A 21,938-nucleotide genomic window follows, 5' to 3' on the forward strand; every position below is an offset into this window, starting at 1 on the left:
ATTGCAGCTGAGTCTACAGAGAGAAAGGGTAAAAGTGGAAGAATTGGCTTTTATGGATTAATCCCTTGTGCAGGAATATAATCCTTAGCATGTTTACACAGAAGTAATGTGAGTGAAGTGGGAATTTTAGACTGATATCAATTTCCTCTTAATGATTTTAGAAATAGAAGCAGAAATATTTTCATCAGGATCACAGCAGGGAATTTAGGGTTAAATTCCCTTTCCTATACTTATTCTGATCCTATTCATTATCAATTAATATTAGATGCAAATATTCACTTAATGGCAGATGTCATCTTGCCTTCTAAGCATGCATGTTTAGAATTACATAACATGTGTCCTTCAGGGATCAGTGGTTGCAACTTTTTCCATACACACTGTCATAGATATGTCATTTTAACTCTGCCAGAAAGAATGGGAGGGGAGACTTTTAACAGTTTTTTGTATGCAGCATAATCCTCAAAGCATCTCCTTGTCAGCACCCACTATGTTTCTGACATGCCTCAAGTAAGTAGGAGCCAGAGAAATAACCAACTAGAACTTATGGCATCTGGCAAACAACATGTGCTTAGTTCCTAGATTGCGCCCCCCCCCTCAAATTCTAGTTAATTTCGGTTTATAATGATTCAATCTAACATAATAATGGATGTAACAATTAATTATCCTTAACTGAGTACTGTAGATGTACTTTGTATAGTACTTTGTACTTTGACTTCAGTGCAAATGTAATACAATTTTGAGTTAAACTGAAATCTTGTGGAATGAATAGTATTTTAAATTTTGTTTAATTTTTTTAAAAAAACTCCACAAACTCTTTCAAGACAGTGGCTTAAATCAGAGTAAGTTTAATGCTCATTAAGACAAGCTGATAAGTAAATCGTAATATTATGAAGCCAGATTGCAACATTTGGTTTATCAGTTTTATTTCCTGAGGACTTAAGAGTATTTACATTTTAAGAGCTGTATGCATGATATACATGTAAGTATTCTTGAATATTACTTGGCTTTAAAGACCATTAATACCATTTCTTTCTTTCCTCTCTCAACCTTTTCCCATGTCTGCGTGGAGAGCATCAGATTGTAAAAAGCTATCCTAAAGAGTAGTGCCAAAGCCATATTCTCTATTTCATATTCTAGAATAGTCTGCATAGCTCTGGATCCTACTGTGAATATTCTAGGATCAATGTGATAATGTATGTTCTTTGCTTGCTTATCTCTATTTCCTTACTTTTATTCTGCAGCCCTTCGTTTCTTGAATCATAAACTGTAAACTTCTTGGGATACAGCCTATCTTACTTTATCTCTTAAGGATAAAGCAGTATGCATATTAACTGTCTAATAAAAATATAGTAATAGCAACGAAATTATGCTTATTACAAGGCTTACGAAGGGACACGGTGGCTCAGGGGCTAGGACGTTGAGCTTGTCAATCGAAAAGGTCAGCAGCTCAGCGGTTCGAATCCCTAGTGCTGCCGTGTAACGGGGTGAGCTCCTGTTACTTGTCCCAGCTTCTGCCAACCTAGCAGTTTCAAAAGCACATAAAAATGCAAGTAGAAAAAATAGGGACCACCTTTGGTGGGAAGGTAACAGCGTTCCGTGTGCCTTTGGCGTTGAGTCATGCCAGCCACATGACCACAGAGACGTCTTCGGACAGCGCTGGCTCTTCGGCTTTGAAACGGAGATGAGCACCGCCCCCTAGAGTCGGCAACGACTAGCACATATGTGCGAGGGGAACCTTTACCTTTACCTTTACAAGGCTTACATTTTTAAAAAAATCCTTGCAGGAAGCAAGGTATAGGTTGGCATTGGCTTTCTGGAGTTTCAGCAATCAGCAGTAGATACATTTTTTCCACTTAAAATAATATTGTTAAAATAAGGGAATCCTTCTCTAGTTCATGACTAACTAGTGATGGTAACATTTATTTGTTATCAGTACATTTAAATAAGATGTAACCTATTTTAGCACCTTTTATTATGGTAATAGGCAGCATTCAGTCGATTGTGAAAGCAAGCCTTCCTATTTCCATCTGTTTACTTTTCCTCCTATAAGAGCTAAAAGGCTAGGTACAATTAGAGGTGGATATAGCTCATCCTTGGACAGAAAAGCCCTTTTACCTATATCAGATTTGCTCTTCTTTCACTGTAATCCAAAAATTAGATCCCAAGCCTCCTACAGAGACACTCTAGCACTTAAGAACCTCAAGGCACTCATGTACCTCAGCCTTTCTGAGAGGCTGAGGTACATGAAAGAGGAAAAGTAGGAAGGCTTGCACTCTATATCTTATCCACAGAGCAAACAGAAATGCACTCATATAGTAAGGGATATAAGTGAAGAAATTTACATTTTTGTTATTTTAATTGTCGCTAGTAAGTTATTCTTTGGAATAGATTGTTTGTACTTTTTGCATAATTTTAGACATAGGTGTTTAAACCAAGGAAATTTCAAAAGTATGAAATTTCAAAAGTATCTTAGCAGTCAGTATTTATCTAGATATTTGGAGCTCTAATAGTAGCTGCATTCAGATGCCTAGTCTACAAGAACAATTAGCCTATTTGCTGTATCAAACATGGTTATTTGTTGGCAGATCTATTTGTCTATTTGTTGAATAGACCTATACAATTCAAACTTCCAGAAATAGCAATTTTTAATAATCCCAATTGATGTTCAAGCCTATTCATGATCTTTAAAAATTGTAACTTGAACAGGCATTTCCTTTTGTTATTGAAGCTGCAGCAAATTCATTTAGAATGAGGGTAACATCATGAATTATGAAAATGAATACTAACATACAGATTACAATGACAATTACAATTATGATGAATGCTGACATTTGTATGAGAATATTGACACTCTCAAGTAAAGTTTTCAAAGTTGGAGTCCTTTAATAACTTACTTAAAATAAACACTAGCAGTGTTCTGTGTCTAGTGTTACATTCCTAAGAATTAACTTCTGTATCTACCTATTGAAAAGTTAGCTCTGTTTGATTCAGTAGGGCTTATGTCTTACATAATAGCAAGTAGAATTGTAGCCTAAGTATCTAAAAGTTCCAAAATACATCAGTGAATTTTTCAATGTACTTAATTATGAATGTCAGCCAAAATGGGAAGGTGAGAGAGAATACCACGTATTTTCTCCATTTTTGCAATTTCATCTGTATTAATAAAATTAAAATATATCTTGAGTGTTCGATAAAAAGATTTCACTATTTAATTTCTAACACTTATCTTTTAATTTGTATTTTGGCATTTAACATATGCTTTCATAAACTTTAAATATTTATTTGCATAGTATGTCTTAATTTTGTACATGTGTGCATTTTTATCAAATAGTTTGAAAATAAATTATTAAATGTAATTTATTATTAGCAATCACCTACAAGACATAAAAATGTCTTATAAAAAAAGGGATAGTTATTTATTATCATTCCTATCATTTGCTTTTAAAATACTGCAAGCTGGAAGCTCTCCATTAGTGTTCTTTTGTCGGCTCCAGTATACCAGTTGTTCCACCCAACAAAAAATAAATGAAGACAGAGAAATAGTTGCTTATAGCATTGTTCTTCCTTCCACATTAGCATGGCATGGCATGGCATGGCATAGCATAGCATAGCATAATGACACTATGCTGTTATTCCAATTCATGAAATCAACACCTCTCCCAAGAAATTCTCCCAACAATTTAGTCACAACATCTCTCAAGTCTTCTTGGTCCACTTCTTCCAAATTTTGTAACCTAAGGAAATAAGACATTTTATCCATCTGTAGTCCAAGCACAGCATTGCCTGTCGTCTCCTCTCTTTTCTGCACTGCCGCATCTCACCCTCCAAACCTTCCACTTTCTGCTTGTTTTCTGCTGAAACTTGTTGAGTATCCTTTAAATCCTTTTGGATAGTCACAATTTCTGCTCTTATTTCATCCAATTTCTTGTCCATATTAGATAACTTTTCCAAAATTCTCTCCATCTCTCCAGCAGTTGGTCTCTGACCTTTTGCCATTAAGGAAAAAAAATACAAAATCCTCAGGCAGGCACGGTATCCTTGTAATTTCCTCCGGATCCACCAGGGGGCACTCACAGGAGCAACGAGTCCAGAGTACAGTTAGTCAACCAGGAAGCGAAGAGTGATGTCATCAAAATTCTCATAGTGAAGGCGGAAGCTGGACGCCACCACTGTTCCCCAGAAGGAGGGGCCTCAAACCTTCCTCCTAAATTTCTCCATCACCTCTTTCAAGACAGTGGCTTAAATCAGAGTAAGTTTAATGCTCATTAAGACAAGCTGATAAGTAAATCGTAATATTATGAAGCCAGATTGCAACATTTGGTTTATCAGTTTTATTTCCTGAGGACTTAAGAGTATTTACATTTTGTTATTTTAATTGTCGCTAGTAAGTTATTCTTTGGAATAGATTGTTTGTACTTTGACTTCAGTGCAAATGTAATACAATTTTGAGTTAAACTGAAATCTTGTGGAATGAATAGTATTTTAAATTTTGTTTAATTTTTTTAAAAACTCCACAAACTCTTTCAAGACAGTGGCTTAAATCAGAGTAAGTTTAATGCTCATTAAGACAAGCTGATAAGTAAATCGTAATATTATGAAGCCAGATTGCAACATTTGGTTTATCAGTTTTATTTCCTGAGGACTTAAGAGTATTTACATTTTGTTATTTTAATTGTCGCTAGTAAGTTATTCTTTGGAATAGATTGTTTGTACTTTTTGCATAATTTTAGACATAGGTGTTTAAACCAAGGAAATTTCAAAAGTATGAAATTTCAAAAGTATCTTAGCAGTCAGTATTTATCTAGATATTTGGAGCTCTAATAGTAGCTGCATTCAGATGCCTAGTCTACAAGAACAATTAGCCTATTTGCTGTATCAAACATGGTTATTTGTTGGCAGATCTATTTGTCTATTTGTTGAATAGACCTATACAATTCAAACTTCCAGAAATAGCAATTTTAATAATCCCAATTGATGTTCAAGCCTATTGTGGGTTTTATTTTCATATTTTTAATTTAGGCTTTTAGAATAAGTTTTTTAACTGTTTTTAGATTGTATTTACCTGTTTTTTAAATGCCTGTAAACCGCCCTGAGTCCTTTGGGAGATAGGGCGGTATATAAATTTAAACAATAAATAAATAAAATAAATACACAGAAGTAATGTGAGTGAAGTGGGAATTTTAGACTGATATCAATTTCCTCTTAATGATTTTAGAAATAGAAGCAGAAATATTTTCATCAGGATCACAGCAGGGAATTTAGGGTTAAATTCCCTTTCCTATACTTATTCTGATCCTATTCATTATCAATTAATATTAGATGCAAATATTCACTTAATGGCAGATGTCATCTTGCCTTCTAAGCATGCATGTTTAGAATTACATAACATGTGTCCTTCAGGGATCAGTGGTTGCAACTTTTTCCATACACACTGTCATAGATATGTCATTTTAACTCTGCCAGAAAGAATGGGAGGGGAGACTTTTAACAGTTTTTTGTATGCAGCATAATCCTCAAAGCATCTCCTTGTCAGCACCCACTATGTTTCTGACATGCCTCAAGTAAGTAGGAGCCAGAGAAATAACCAACTAGAACTTATGGCATCTGGCAAACAACATGTGCTTAGTTCCTAGATTGCGGGGCCCCCCCTCAAATTCTAGTTAATTTCGGTTTATAATGATTCAATCTAACATAATAATGGATGTAACAATTAATTATCCTTAACTGAGTACTGTAGATGTACTTTGTATAGTACTTTGTACTTTGACTTCAGTGCAAATGTAATACAATTTTGAGTTAAACTGAAATCTTGTGGAATGAATAGTATTTTAAATTTTGTTTAATTTTTTTAAAAAAACTCCACAAACTCTTTCAAGACAGTGGCTTAAATCAGAGTAAGTTTAATGCTCATTAAGACAAGCTGATAAGTAAATCGTAATATTATGAAGCCAGATTGCAACATTTGGTTTATCAGTTTTATTTCCTGAGGACTTAAGAGTATTTACATTTTTGTTATTTTAATTGTCGCTAGTAAGTTATTCTTTGGAATAGATTGTTTGTACCTTTTGCATAATTTTAGACATAGGTGTTTAAACCAAGGAAATTTCAAAAGTATGAAATTTCAAAAGTATCTTAGCAGTCAGTATTTATCTAGATATTTGGAGCTCTAATAGTAGCTGCATTCAGATGCCTAGTCTACAAGAACAATTAGCCTATTTGCTGTATCAAACATGGTTATTTGTTGGCAGATCTATTTGTCTATTTGTTAAATAGACCTATACAATTCAAACTTCCAGAAATAGTAATTTTTAATAATCCCAATTGATGTTCAAGCCTATTCATGATCTTTAAAAATTGTAACTTGAACAGGCATTTCCTTTTGTTATTGAAGCTTCAGCAAATTCATTTAGAATGAGGGTAACATCATGAATTATGAAAATGAATACTAACATACAGATTACAATGACAATTACAATTATGATGAATGCTGACATTTGTATGAGAATATTGACACTCTCAAGTAAAGTTTTCAAAGTTGGAGTCCTTTAATAACTTATTTAAAATAAACACTAGCAGTGTTCTGTGTCTAGTGTTACATTCCTAAGAATTAACTTCTGTATCTACCTATTGAAAAGTTAGCTCTGTTTGATTCAGTAGAACTTATGTCTTACATAATAGCAAGTAGAATTGTAGCCTAAGTATCTAAAAGTTCCAAAATACATCAGTGAATTTTTCAATGTACTTAATTATGAATGTCAGCCAAAATGGGAAGGTGAGAGAGAATACCACGTATTTTCTCCATTTTTGCAATTTCATCTGTATTAATAAAATTAAAATATATCTTGAGTGTTCGATAAAAAGATTTCACTATTTAATTTCTAACACTTATCTTTTAATTTGTATTTTGGCATTTAACATATGCTTTCATAAACTTTAAATATTTATTTGCATAGTATGTCTTAATTTTGTACATGTGTGCATTTTTATCAAATAGTTTGAAAATAAATTATTAAATGTAATTTATTATTAGCAATCACCTACAAGACATAAAAATGTCTTATAAAAAAAGGGATAGTTATTTATTATCATTCCTATCATTTGCTTTTAAAATACTGCAAGCTGGAAGCTCTCCATTAGTGTTCTTTTGTCGGCTCCAGTATACCAGTTGTTCCACCCAACAAAAAATAAATGAAGACAGAGAAATAGTTGCTTATAGCATTGTTCTTCCTTCCACATAGCATGGCATGGCATGGCATGGCATAGCATAGCATAGCATAATGACACTATGCTGTTATTCCATTTTCTGTGACCTTGATATAACTGTGGATGTTTTTCTATACCCAAAAGGATTTGCTTTGTTCTTAGCAATGACATTTAAAAATAGAGGAGGTCAATATGCATTACCGCTGAGATGGAGTTTTGTCTTTAATATTGATTTCTCTTCCAAGTGCCCTCCAAGGCTGTTTATTTGGATGAAAATGAGCCATGAAAAGGAAGGAAGGAAGGAAGGGAGGAAGGGAGGAAGGAAGGGAGAGTTTTCACTAAAAACACAGTTGATATGGTAATGACTATATCATATCCTATATCTCTAAATTAGATGTAGCTCTAAAAGTGTACAACAAAGTAAAATTGTTTCTTTGAGTATAAATTTATAAAATTGAATATAAATTAACTGAGCTTTGCTGTTGGATTTTTCCACAGAATTTCATTCTCCTTCATAGACGGGCAAAATGGTTAGAAACAACCAGGGCATTTTTCGCCAACATTTTTATTTTACTGCAATAAATTTATTTATTTATTTATAATTTTGCCATGAAATTTATCAACACATAACAAGGAAAGAGCTCTTAAATCAAATATAATTTGCCATTAACTTAATAAAGGTAAAGTGTTCCCCTGTTTCGTGTCCGACTCTAGGGGGCAGTACTCATCTACATTTTTAGCATTGTCCAAACACATTTCTATGGTCATGTGGCCAGCATGACTATACACCAAGGCACACGGAATGCTGTTATCTTCCCACTGAAGTGGTACCTATTTATCTGCTTGCATTTGCATGCCTTCGAACTGCTCAGTGGGCAAGAGCTGGGACAAATAACACAAATTCACCCCGTCCTGCAGTGTTTAAGTCTTGAACCTGAGCTGTTAACTTTCCAGCTGACAAGCTCAGCTTCTTTTACCACTGAACCACCAAACTAACCAAATCAAAGTAGATATTGTTAGCTAAGGAAAGACTTAGGTTCTCCAAAACTGAGTTCCTTAAAGAAATACTAACAGTAAACTCAGTTAACATAAATTATAGCTGTAAGTATTCTTACAGTTCTCTGGTTCAATGCTTATAGTGTATGAATACAGTATTTGAAGGTCCATTTGCAGCTATAAGAATTTATGTCCCTGCCAATAAGTTCTGTCTTGTTACAAAGCAAAAAAAGGGCTTTTCCATAATAGTCTGACCTTATGGAATATTGCTCCATCTTAGGTATACCTGTTTCACCTGTTATTTTAAAATTGGTCTAAGATCTAAACATTGCAATCCATGGCTGTTGGTTTATATTGTATTAAATTTATGTTTGTAACTATTTTTGAGATACTTTACCTTTTTATTTATATTGGAATTAGATTTAAATTATTTAGTTTTAATTAAGTAGAAATATATGTCCATCAACAGATTTTTGTGCTGGTAAGATGTTTGACTAAGATCTAAGAAATCTAGGTACATATCTATTAACATTAATGGAAATTCACTGGGTGACCTTGGCAAAGTCATTATCTCTCAGCCCAACCTCATAAGGTTTGACTCATAAATCTAGAAAGGGTCATATAGATCATATCATCCATTCCCTCAGATGGTGAGACAAACAAGCAAGACTATAAATTGATCTCATTGCCTTGCACCAATTAGCCTAGGCACCATGTTTTACACCAGAGTCAATCTGATATGCCCAACTAGAAATGACAGACCTGGCAACTATAGGTTGGAAAGCTCTCCTTGTTGCTACCTGCAAATCCAATGACCACTGACACTCATGGAGCACCTCTGGCCTACAATATACAATAACTTTATAGAATGTAACTTCGTGTCCAAAATTCCTACATTCTGTTATTATCCATCAAAATGATCAAAGCAAACTATTTATTGGCTGAAAGCCTGAATTGTAACAATATTTGGGAAAAATGATTAAAGTTGACAATGAAATGTTTTAAATAATAGTTATTTAAATAATGATGGGACGCGGTGGCTCAGGGGCTAGGAAGTTGAGCTTGTCAATCGAAAGGTTGGCAGCTCAGCGGTTCAAATCCCTAGTGCTGCCGTGTAACGGGGTGAGCTCCCGTTACTTGTCCCACTTGTACTTAGCTTCTGCCAACCTAGCAGTTTCGAAAGCACATAAAAATGCAAGTAGAAAAAATAGGCACCACCTTTGGTGGGAAGGTAACAGTGTTCCATGCGCCTTTGGTGTTGAGTCATGCCGGCCACATGACTACGGAGACGTCTTCGGACAGCGCTGGCTCTTCGGCTTTGAAACGGAGATGAGCACTGCCCCCTAGAGAGGGCAATGACTAGCACGTATGTGCAAGTGGAACCTTTACCTTTACCTTTTTTTATTTAAATAATAGCGTTATAACTATTTTAAAAAGTCTGTCTGAAGTTCTGTCAAAGTTTCTAACAGAAGTTTTTTTTTTTTTTTTTTATTGAAAGAGTTTTAAAAAAACAAAAACATTTTTCCCCCTTTTTTCCCCCTCCCTCCCAAAAAAAAAAAAAAACACCCCCCTCCCTCCCCCACCCCCCGGCTTCCCGGGTCAATCACAAGGTAAAGTTATACATAAACCAAACATAGAATAAAATTTTCCCTTCCAATCCAAATAACCACATCCAAAGCTTTTCATCTCCCAACCCCCTCCCCATTACATAAAATAACTTTCTAATTATTCAAAGGCAATCTGATATTTCTTAATCTGATATCTGTTTTGTAGATAATCAATCCATTTTTTCCATTCAATTAAATATCTTTCCTGTATTGTCTTTTAAAACGCTGAGATTTTAGCCATCTCAGCCAAATTAATAACTTTCAATATCCATTCTTCTATTGTAGGTATCTCTTCTTCTTCCAGTATTGTCCAATCAACAGTCTTGCTGCTGTTATTAAGTTCAAAATCAATTTAGTCTCAATCCCTGTACAATCCGTTATAATTCCCAAAAGGAAAAATTGTGGCAGGAACTTTATCTTCTTCTTCAGTACATTTTGAATAATCCACCAAATTCTTATCCAAAAGACCTTAATTTTCTTGCAAGTCCACCAAATATGAAAATATGTAGCATCATCACAATCACACCTCCAACATTTCGCTTGGATATTAGGATACATACATGATAATTTTTTGGGATCTAAGTGCCATCTATAAAACATCTTATAAAAATTTTCCCTTAAATTCTGTGCTTGTGTAAACTTAACATTTCTAACCCAAATTTTCTCCCATGTTTCCAACATTATTGGTTCCTGAATATTCTGTGCCCATTTTATCATACAATCCTTTACCAAATCCTTTTCCGAATCTATTTCAAGCAACACATTATACAATCTCTTTATATGCTCCTGGGTCTGATTTCTAATTTGCTTTATTAAATTTTCCTCCTTTGCATTATACCAATTTTTGATCTTCTTTCCATCTAGCACTTATTTGCCCATATTGAAACCAAGTATAATTCCTCCCTTCTTCATTTAATACCTGTAATGATTTTAATTGCAATCTACCTCCTTCAGCATACAAAAGTTCTTTATATGTAATCATTTCCTGTTTCTGTTCTATATTTATATTCTCTATTGCATGTCTAGGGCTCGCCCATATAGGAATCTTGTAATCTAATTTATAGGAATATTTTTTCCAGACCCCCAAAAGAGCACTTCTCAAAACATGATTCTTAAAAGCCCTATCCACTTTTTTCCATAAAATAAGTACGCATGCCATCCATATAACAAGTCATAACCTTCTATATTCAAAATTCTTTCCTCTGTTAAGTTAAACCAGTCACTTATTACTGAAAGGGTTACTGCTTCATAATATAGTTTAAAGTTAGGCATTCTTAAACCACCTCTTTCCCGTGAGTCCTGTATTATTTTCATTTTAACCTCGCCTTTTTACCCTGCCATATAAATTTATTAATCCCAATCTGCCAATCTTCCAAATTTTTATCCTTTTTAATTATAGGTATCATCTGGAACAGAAACAAAATCTAGGTAACACATTCATTTTAATAGCCGCAATCCTTCCCAATAGGGATAACTGCAATTTCTTCCAGCCACTCATATCATTCTGAACTTTTTGCCATAGCAAGTCATAATTATTCTTATAAAGTTTCTTGTTCGATGAGCTAATATAGACCCCTAAATATTTAACCTTTTTTACTACCTCAAATCCTGTCATTTCCTCTAGTTTTTGTTTCTGTTGTATAGACATATTTTTAATTATCACTTTTGTTTTATTCTGATTTATTTTAAATCCTGATACCTTTCCATATTTATCAATTACTTCCAACAAAATCTACTTGAATTTATAGGATTCGTTAACGTAACCACTACATCATCTGCAAAAGCTCTAACTTTGTACTCATATTGTCTAATCTTAATTCCTCTATTTTCATTAATTCTCGTATTTTATCTAATAATGGTTCCAGAGTCAAAACAAACAATAATGGTGATAAGGGACATCCCTGTCTTGTTCCTTTCGCAATCTTAATAACTTCTGTCAAACTACCATTTACTATAATCTGTGCTGTTTGCTCTCCATAAATCGCTTTAATTATTCTAATAAAACAGTCTCCAAATTGCATTTTCTCTATTAATTTAAATAAAAAATCCCAATGCAATCGATCAAAGGCTTTCTCTGCATCCAAAAAAATAAGTGCCGCTGAAGTATTCTTCTTTTCCAAATATTCCAATATATTAATAATCTGTCTAACATTATTCCTCATCTGCCTCCCTTTTATAAAACCAGATTGATCAGTATGAATTCTTTGTTGTAAAACTAACATTAATCTATTTGCTATTATTTTTACAAAAATCTTATAATCATTATTTAAAAGTGAAATCGGCCTGTAGTTACCAGGTTTAGAGCAGTCTTGCTCCTCTTTCGGTATTAGTGAAATAAAAGATGTTTTCCATGACGGGGGTATTCCCACTCCTAATTGTATCTGATTAAATAATTCTTTAAGTGGGCCTAATATTTCATCGTTTCTAACAGAAGTTTGAACTTCAGTGTTGTTTTTTACATTTTACTCTTCAAATGTATTTTTCCAGGGAGTTTTGAGTAAAATATAGAACTACATCAATAAAATAGCAGTCATGACCACACGGATTTGAAAGGAAAAACCAAAAATACTTTATGATTATGGTTTTTATAATTTATTTTTGCTTTCTCTTTAGTAGAAGAGCATTGTTCATTTTTAAATTATTTTCTTACATTTTTACATCAAAATAGAAATAGCCTCATATTTTCAATATACATTGACTTAGTTCTTAAAAAAACTTATTAAAATATGTCACTCAGCAAGATATTTATACCCTTCATATCAATTAATATTTTAATGTTTTAGTTGATTAGTCTAGCTGTTAAACAGATTAAATTTAACTCTAATCCATATAGTTCTGAGGCTCAGAGTACAGGTAGTCCTTGATAGTAACTACTATTGGGAGTGCCAACTTTGTCATTAAGTGTAATGGTCAGTAAGTGAAACTGGGAATATACTTACAATATTTCAGCTTTCCTTTGCTTTACAAACCTGCAAATGTCATAAATGCAGGCTATTTGATTTTTTTGTTTTTAAGGCGACCTACAATTTACCTCAGCTAAAAGCTTATTCATTTTGGAACTGCGGGTTCATTTTGGCGCGGGTGATCGAGGGAGCTCCTCGTTGCTCCCGGGTAACACCGCTCCTGCGCAGTTTGCACTGGCTACCTGTGGTCTTTCGGGTGCGCTTCAAGGTTTTGGTTACCACTTTTAAAGCGCTCCATGGCTTAGGGCCCGGGTACTTACGGGACCGCCTGCTGTTACCTTATGCCTCCCATCGACCCGTACGCTCTCACAGAGAGGGTCTCCTCAGGGTGCCGTCCGCCAAGCAATGCCGGCTGGCGGCCCCCAGGGGGAGGGCCTTCTCTGTTGGAGCACCTACGCTCTGGAACGACCTTCCCCCCAGTTTGCGCCAAATATCTGACCTTCGGGCCTTTCGCCGGGAATTAAAAACTCATTTATTTATTCAAGCGGGATTGGACTGATTTTTTAAATTCTAAATTTTAAAGTTTTAATTCTTTGTAATTTTATATGGGGTATTTTAGGTTAGGTCAATTTGACGGTTTTAATTCGGCCATTATGGAATAGGTATTTTAAATTGATATTTTAACTTTGTATACTTGCTGTTTTTATCTTTGGCTGTACACCGCCCTGAGTCCTTCGGGAGAAGGGCGGTATAAAAATTTAAATAAAATAAAATAAAATAAATAAATAAAACTTACCATATTTTTCGGAGTATAAGACACTCAGGAGTATAAGACGCACCCAAATTTTCAGCCTCTTTTAGGGGGCAAAACTTATACTCTGACAAATATGGTATATGAACAAAAGCATATATTAAACTTTGGATATTGTAATGCAGAGAAATTGTTTACTGAGCTTTCCTTCAAAGTCAGTGACAATTCATCTGGCTAATTCTTGTTGCTTTGTAAATGACCTAGGTAATATTCAGAAGGACAGAAATAAATTTCAAAGTGATTTTGATAGGTTAGAGATACGGCCTGAAAATAGAAAAAAGTAGTGGATGAATGTGTTTTTCATTTTGAAAAAAGAAATCAAATGCCTTGAAAAATGATAACTGGAAGAGATAACAGCAGTCTTCAAATAACTGAAGAGGTGTCATGTTGTGTACAATGTGTACCAGGCTTTTTTTGTTCTTATTGTTGCTATTCCTGCTGCTGTCCCAAAGTACAGGACACAGATTAATGGATTTCAATTAAAAGAAGGCAGATCTGAATCAATTTTAGATCAGCTTCCAATAGTAACAGTCTTTCAGCAATGGAATCACCTACCCATAGAGGTGATGTTGAACTCCTTTCACTGGGAGTATAAGACTGGGTGTGTTCAGGCTGAAGTAGAAAAACCATCTTGCAGGATAGTACAGTTTCAACTCAAATGCAAACAGCCGCTGCAGGCATTTGTTCCTGGTGCCAAATAATTATTCACGGGGTCACAATGTGATTTTGAAAGGGGAGTAGTTGCTTGTCATTCTTTGCATGCTGAAATCCACGCACAAAGGTGTCCCCTAAACTTTTCTCAAATAATTCATTTTGCATTGGGAAGGTTGCTTAACATTTGCCAGAGACAAATGCTAGGGAATACACCAGAGTTGGAGCCATAAAAGTAAAAATATAAGGGTAGTATGTAACAATGAGATGGGCAGCATAGAAATGTAATAATAAAAAATAAGAGCAGGAGGAGCCACCTGTTGTTCCTTCTTCCTCACTGAGAGAGAAACCCTTAGAAATATGTGGAGTGGAATCAGTGATGGGATTCAGCCAGTTCGTACCACTTCGGGAGAACCGGTTGTTAACTTTCTGAGCAGTTTGGCAAACTGGTTGTTGGAAGAAATCATTAGGGCAGAGAACCGGTTGTTAAATCACTTGAAATCCACCACTGAGTGGAATCCTTGGATTCAGAGCCACATGGACTCTTAACATCCCCCTCAGCAAGGCAGAAGCAACACAGTAGTAGAGCTTTAGCCCTTTTCTGCTTCCATTGCACTTGTAGGGTGCAATGTAGGGCAGTGGCAGAGGGTAAGTTAGCGTGGTCTTATTAATGGAGAATATTGCCTAATTTTACAACTGAGGAGGACTAAAGATTCTGTGCATGCCTTGGAATTGAATCTATAGGATTTATTGGCCCATCCCACCCATGCTGGCAAAGGAGGCATGCTATGGGCCCTGTCGGCCAGAATATTCCAGCTGAGGGGGGCAGTCCAGGAAAAGAGCCTTCTCTGCCATTGTGAGAGCCTTCTAGAACATCTTACACCCCTCCCCCCCAGGTGAGTTCCTGACCTTCTGTAAGAGCTTAAAGACATGGCTCTGCCATTTGTCTTGGGACACCAACGGAAGGGCTTCATATTGGGGGGGGGTTGCTTGATCAGCAACAGATTCCACCCTGCTCCCCTCTTATCATATTCCCTCTCCCTTTTTAGGTAGGTTGATTTTAGGTAGGTTGATTTTATAGTATTTATAGTTTTGTGTGCGTGTGTATGCATCAAAAGTTATTCCAGCTAAAACCTCTTATTATCTAAAGGATGAGATGCAGATGGAGAGATAGAGAAAAAAAATATTTGTGCTGTCTATTTGTGCTGCCTATTTAAGCTTTTCTTCCATGTACTGTGGTCTAATAATTCAAAATTAATAATATTTTCTACTCTCATCCTGCTTCTATTTTATACATAAGGTTTTTAACACTTGTTGGAGAAAGTCACTGCAATATAGGAAAGTCAATAATGCAGCAGAAAGTGAATTCAATAATTGAAAGAGAAGGGATGGATGGAATTACAAAAAAAGTGAATACAACAGAACAAACACTGCAAATAATAATTGATGGATTGACTCAGCCAGAAGGTTTTGACATTCGGAAAGGTAAGAGGTTTGAAGATATTGTTCTTTTGCCTTTGATATTTCAGTTTTTGTTTATCATTTTAATGACATTTTAGTTAGACAGTTATGTACATTCTCTCTAAGCTCTCTGGGAGCAGTAAATTATTGGACTGCTTTGTGAGGTAGGTAATAAAAATTAATTTCATTTTTAAGAAATTTTTTCCCTATTCTAAATTATGATACTTCAAAACCGTAGACGTATGGTCCTGGTTAAGTTAGTGGTCCCTGGCTATCTGTGTTTGCTCTACTGTTTCACCTAACTTTGGAAATGAATTGTAAATCTTTTCCATTATTCCTGCTTAAATAGTGTGGAAAAAATAAATCTAGCATTGTGTTTTGTGGGAATCCTGAAGCATAGATGAACCAGAGAACATATTTTAGGCTTAGATGTTTGTTACAAACCATGTTTATTTGTTTAAACGGGCATTATACTAAATTTTTCTAAAGTCAAAGAGACTTTTATAATGGTAAATCAGTAAAAAGAATGGTGAAATGTATTTCAGAAAATGCAGTGAAGCTGGTCAGAAGTGATTTATATGGCTTTTACCAGCAGGTTGCTAGGATATACAGTATTTATTTATTGGAATCCTATAGCTTTCCTCTCCAACATTCAGTTGATACAGCATACATTATTGATTTTTTTAAATATTTATATTATTTTTTAAAGTATATTCGATGGCTAAAGTTCTCTGGAAAGTTTACAATAAGACACACTAAAAATATGCTCTGAGTAAAAACATGTTTGATACAATCAACTAAAAATACAAAATACAAATGCCATTCAAAGTAGACAGCAGCACACTAATCATTTAGAAACTAAAACAATATGAAGTAAAAGGCATTTTAGAAGCTTGGGGAAATAGGAAATGTCTTCATACGTCATCGAAATGATCCTCATGCCCATGCCAGTTGGGCTTCTCTAGGGAAATATATTTAATATAGTATAAGTTAGGCACAGAAAAAGTTATCCTCCTTGTAAAGAGTCACTTACTTACTTTAGTCACTCACTTACTTTAGTTCTTCACTTTTAGTGAAGAACATCATTAGATAAACTTAAAACCCCAGTGGCTACATATGGAAAAGATATTACTTCAGTTAACCTGGTCCTAAACTGTAAGGCTTTAAAAGTCAAAGCCAAAACTTTAGCAATAGCACTTAGATATTTATACCAGTCCATAGTGGTTTGCAGCACTCTCTGAGCGATTTACAAATGTCAGCATATTTAACCTTCTGGGTTTACTGACTTTGGAAGGATGGAAGACTGAGTCAACCTTGAGCTGGTCAGGAGTGAACTCCTGTCTGCGGGCAGATTTAGCCTGCAATACTGCATTCTAGCCACTGTGCCACTATAGCTCCTTTGAATTGCATCTGGAGACAGACTGGCAGCCAACATAGATGGGGAAAAACTGATATAATCTGTTCAATCACCCAATCCCAGAGAGAAATCTTGATGCGCTACTTTGAATTCATTGAAGTTTCCATACTGTTTTCAAAGGCAACCTCCTGTACTATTCATTGCAATTATCCAACTGATAATAGTTAAATCCATTCATTTGCAGCTCATATTACAACTTATTACCCATAAATTTATTTTCTTCTTTTTCTGCAATAATTGGGGACTTACGGTATTTTTTAAACAATTTTCCATTTCAAGAAATGACATTTAAATATATATTTCTAAAATACCTCATCTAAAACATGAACTCATCATATATTAAATATATTTTATTTCCAAATATGGATCTTAAAACATGTTTTGGTACACTATCATTTAACTACTGAAATGTTTAGTAAGTGTAGAAGCCGTTGGTTCTCAGACATTCTTTCAGATCAGTTCATATCCAAATTCCTCAAACAACCCTAGTGAAGTGTTGACTGCTTTCAATGGACTCAAAGAGTTTTCAGGATCAGATTAACATTGACAATAGGATGCAGTGAACTGGACCATATCTTTTATTAAATTGCACTGAAATTAGGAGCAGCTGTATTCTCAGAACAGGTTTTTGCAGTATTGCACTCAACTGCAACATAGATTATGGCAGTAACAGTTGCCATAGGAAGTCATGCAAATAGATTGCATCAGACCGGAGCTTCATAGGAACTCAACAATTAAAATGAAAACAATTTTGGGATTGAATAGGCGCTGGCTAACGAAATGTATTTTTTAAAAACAGTGGTAGAATGGGGGAGGTCACAAGAGGAGTAAAGCTCATATTTCAATGCCCTGTTTTTCTAGCACAACATCAAGGAGTATGGAAGTTTTTCTTTCATTTTTTAGAACCCGTTGCTGTACCATTCAGCTATTGTTTGAAACCAGTGAACATCAATCTGTAGGTTATAAAACTGACTTGTTTAAACAATCTATATTTCATATTAACTGTAGTTCAAATGACATTGTTAATGAATCGTGGAAGCAAAAGTTTTTGAACTCACAGCAGAGAAGCCAGAGGATATATATCTTAGTTTCACTCTAGTTTGTATTTGTCATGCTAATTTATGAGCCAGTCCACCAACCCTGGTGACTTCTAGATGTATCACATTACAACATACACACACACACACACCGTATTTCACCAGCCTAATGTAACAATTGACGGTGTTGGTTTGGAGATGGTGAGAATTATAGTCTAATATATCTGGATGATGCAGGATAGGGAATTAGTCTAATTGTGCAATTATAACTGTATTTCATCTCTTCCCACAACCATAAATGAACACAAAAACACCTCGGAGAAATCTGTAAAAGCCCTTGGCTACTTGTTAGAATTTATGGATCTTATTCCTATCACTCTCAGACCCAGCGCCTGAGGGGAAAAACAAGTCTTTAATGCCTTCCAAAAAAGGCTGGGATTAAATTACTCTGGGAGTGGGAAAGTGTTATGTCAAGCCTATTGTGGGTTTTATTTATTAAATTTTTATGCCTCCCGTCCCCTTTATAAATTTATAAATTTAATTATAAATTTGGGTAAAATTAATCCCAATAAATTTCAGATTGTTACTTACAGATATTATGGTTCAATTGACCATGACTAACAACTCTTTCAGAACCACCCATAAACTGTGATTTGTGATGCAAATAAAAAACACACCAGTTTATATTTGAAAAGATGGTTAGATGACATTATTTTTGAGCTGCCAGCACCAGTGAAAAGAAATAATAGATGGTAGCAATATATGGTTATACAGCAGAATTTTTAATTATGCAGTGGATTGCTCCCCAGCCTGGAGGCCCCCTGTACTTTGTTTAACAACCCTCAGGTTCATTTAATGGCTGCACCAAGGAAAGCAGGAAGCGGGGTCACCAAGCAAGGCTTTTTTAGCTGTTGTAACTTGTGATCATAGTAGGCAGACTCGTACTTCTCATAAAAATACACTTGGTCACTATGTTGACACAATGCCGATCTGATGTACCACTTATATTCTAATAGTCTTAGTACCAACTATCATGAAATAAAATTATCCCTCAGAATCTTCCCAGCTACCGTACATTAGAAACAAATTGTTATGTTTCATCGAACAAAGGATTTTAACCATCAGTTCAGGGTGCTTTTCGTTTGTGGGAATCCAAACAAATCTATAACGGAAAGTGTGGGTCTGAAAAATAAAACTGAGGTCATCTGTAGATTGCCTAAACTAGAACTTAGAAAGTTCTCTTTCCAAAGTTTTATTTTTAAAACATCTTTGTGTTTTTATTTTGGCTTTTCCTTTCATACAGATTTTGATCAACCTGATTTCAAAAAAAGCATTGTTTGTCCTGAAGATTTAAGAGTTGGAACTATTCTCACAGGAAGAGTTGAAAATGCTACTCTCTTTGGAGTTTTTGTTGACATTGGAGTTGGTAAAGCAGGATTAATTCCAATTCGTAGCATTACAGAAGACAAACTTTCAAAAGCAAAGAAAAGAAGAAGTCTCGGTCTTGGTCCAGGAGAAAAAGTTGAAGTGAGAGTGCGTGAAATTGATCTTCCACGGTCCAGAATAAGTTTAGAGTTGATTCGTGTATTGTGAGCAATTTGTAGACATTTTTCATAGTAAGGGCTACAATCTCCACATTAATGAGAATATAGTATAAAAAGGAGGAGCAAGTTAGTATCTTCATTCAAACTACAGCTAAAAGGGCATATTGGCTATTGACAAAAAAAGCAAAAAAATAATCTAGTTGTATGAATGACTATAATCATCTAAGGTGCACAGGCTATCAACTTAGCTATAGCTGTTTGTAGTGGTTTTTTACAACGGTTGTGAAAGTCATTTATTTCTTAACATCCAGCCTTTGGCTTCCATGAAACTTACTAAAATACTTTCATAGGCATTTGGGAAACATGTATGGTTTAATAAGTGCCTGAAACAAACTATCATTCCTCAAGCAAATGAAATGATTAAATCCCAATAATCAAAATGATCCAGTGAAGCTTTAACCTACAACATTTGATCAAGAGTGTACTTGATTTCTAGGATTTTTTAAAACTCCTATTTCCATAGTTGTATATTTCAAATTTAACTTTAAAAAGTAACAAAAATGTATTTGGATGTTTAAGTGAGTATTATGGAACTTTGTATCTCCAAGTGTAGTTGACAATTTGATTATGATAGCTCTAACCATTTTCCCTTTCCACAATCTCTCATTCTTATTAATGTAAAAAGTCATATTAGAAAAAATCTTTGATCTGAAATTCTCTATGGTAAACTTGTATAAAATTTCTCTGCATATAAGAATGTCAGAAAAAAATAATTCCTTGCTCTTTACATAGTGGCTTTAATTTTCTATGAGGAAAGATTTTGTCTTCATGAAGGAATATCCAGTCACCTTATTCCATTACCATAATGTGAAATAATGCAGGCCTGACCCAGTTTTTTAATAAAATTGTTTAAATTTCAAGGGTAACTTGAGCAATTAACTCCAACTCTTACTTTATGTGTAAAATTTTATTAGCTTCCATGTAACTATTGTCGTTTTTATTATAGAGTGAATCTGTCCTTTCCTTTGCAGTCTCACCTCAGTACTGATTTTACGGATCCGTTCCTAAAAATGTTTCTTTAAAAAGTTTTAATTTATGCTTATTTTACATTTTGCTAGCTTCTCTTTTTAAAAGAGAATCGTAATAATGGAAAGCAAGTTTGTTTAGATCCGAAATTACAGGGAGTGTTATATTATCTCAACCTGGAAAAAAATGTTAACAGCAGGTACAGATTTTTTTTATATATGTATTGAGTTACACAATACATTGTAATTTTGATAAAAAGCATTTTCATTAAGAAAAAAACTGACCAATGTTTCCTTGAAAAACATGTCTATTAAAAAATACATATGCCTGAAAGATCTTTTTGTCTTAATTATTATTGGAAATCAGCACATAAATATTTTTGTACAAACATTTTTAGAACTAGTTTTGTTAGATAACAACTTTGTGAACTCTGCTGTGGGAACAGTTTTGCTAACTGTGATTGTTTTTATTATTTATGCTGCTTTCACATTCCTCATTTATGATTAGTATCAGGGAGACTAAATACCATAGACATGCACAAGGGGCAGATGATGATGATGATGATAATGATGTTCAATATATGATTACTGCAATGAGATTACTTATGCCAACAGATGGAAAGATTTGAGAATACCCCCTATGGAGGAATGGTGGTAAAGTTGACAAATGTTATTGAAACAGATAAATTGGCTTCTTTGATTAGAGAAAAAACATTTACATTTATTGATGACTGAAAGGCTCTTATGGACTTTGTGGGTAAAAATGAAAAAAAATGTGATTTATGGTTTTGATGATTAGATGGGATAGATTATAGAAAGAAGAGTAGTACAATGTAACCTTAAAGAGAGATAAAAATATATTTGTAGTTTATAACTGCTGTGAAGAATAGCCACCCAGAATTGCTGTATCAATGAGATAGACAGCGTAAACATTTAGTAAATAAAATAAATATCAGAAGGAACTACTTCTTACCTTTTTTCTTTCCTTTCTATTTTACTTCATTTTTTTTTCTTTTCTTGCACTTTTTGCTTTTTTAATTTATTTTTTTCTTCCTTCCTTTTTATTAGTTTTAGTTTCTATCTTCTGTGTCTGTTTAAAATTTGTAGTAAAAGTTATAAACAAGAATATGATTGATTGATTAATTCTGGGCAGCTTACAAATTATTATATATATTTGAAACATACTGGCATCAAATATCATGAACAAATACCTAAGGACAGAATTTGTGTTGTTACCATATGCCATTTTTCCAATATTATGGCTAACTGCAGATACTTATACT

At 34.3% G+C, this 21,938-nt stretch overlaps 1 protein-coding gene across 1 annotated transcript in view; it reads left to right on the top strand.

Annotated features, from left to right (window-relative positions):
* The window catches only part of SRBD1 (S1 RNA binding domain 1), a 188,374-nt gene extending 167,393 nt beyond the window's left edge, over positions 1–20,981 (top strand). Inside the window, exons 20-21 of the mRNA XM_058165213.1 lie at positions 15,472–15,656; positions 19,390–20,981. Of these exons, the coding sequence (XP_058021196.1) occupies positions 15,472–15,656; positions 19,390–19,679 (475 nt within the window). The 3' untranslated portion in view covers positions 19,680–20,981. The remainder of the gene's footprint in view (positions 1–15,471; positions 15,657–19,389) is intronic.
* Positions 20,982–21,938: the final 957 nt, after the last annotated feature.

The sequence above is a fragment of the Ahaetulla prasina genome, chromosome 1 (assembly GCF_028640845.1).
Source record: "Ahaetulla prasina isolate Xishuangbanna chromosome 1, ASM2864084v1, whole genome shotgun sequence".
In the NCBI taxonomy this organism is placed as follows: Eukaryota; Metazoa; Chordata; class Lepidosauria; order Squamata; family Colubridae; genus Ahaetulla; species Ahaetulla prasina.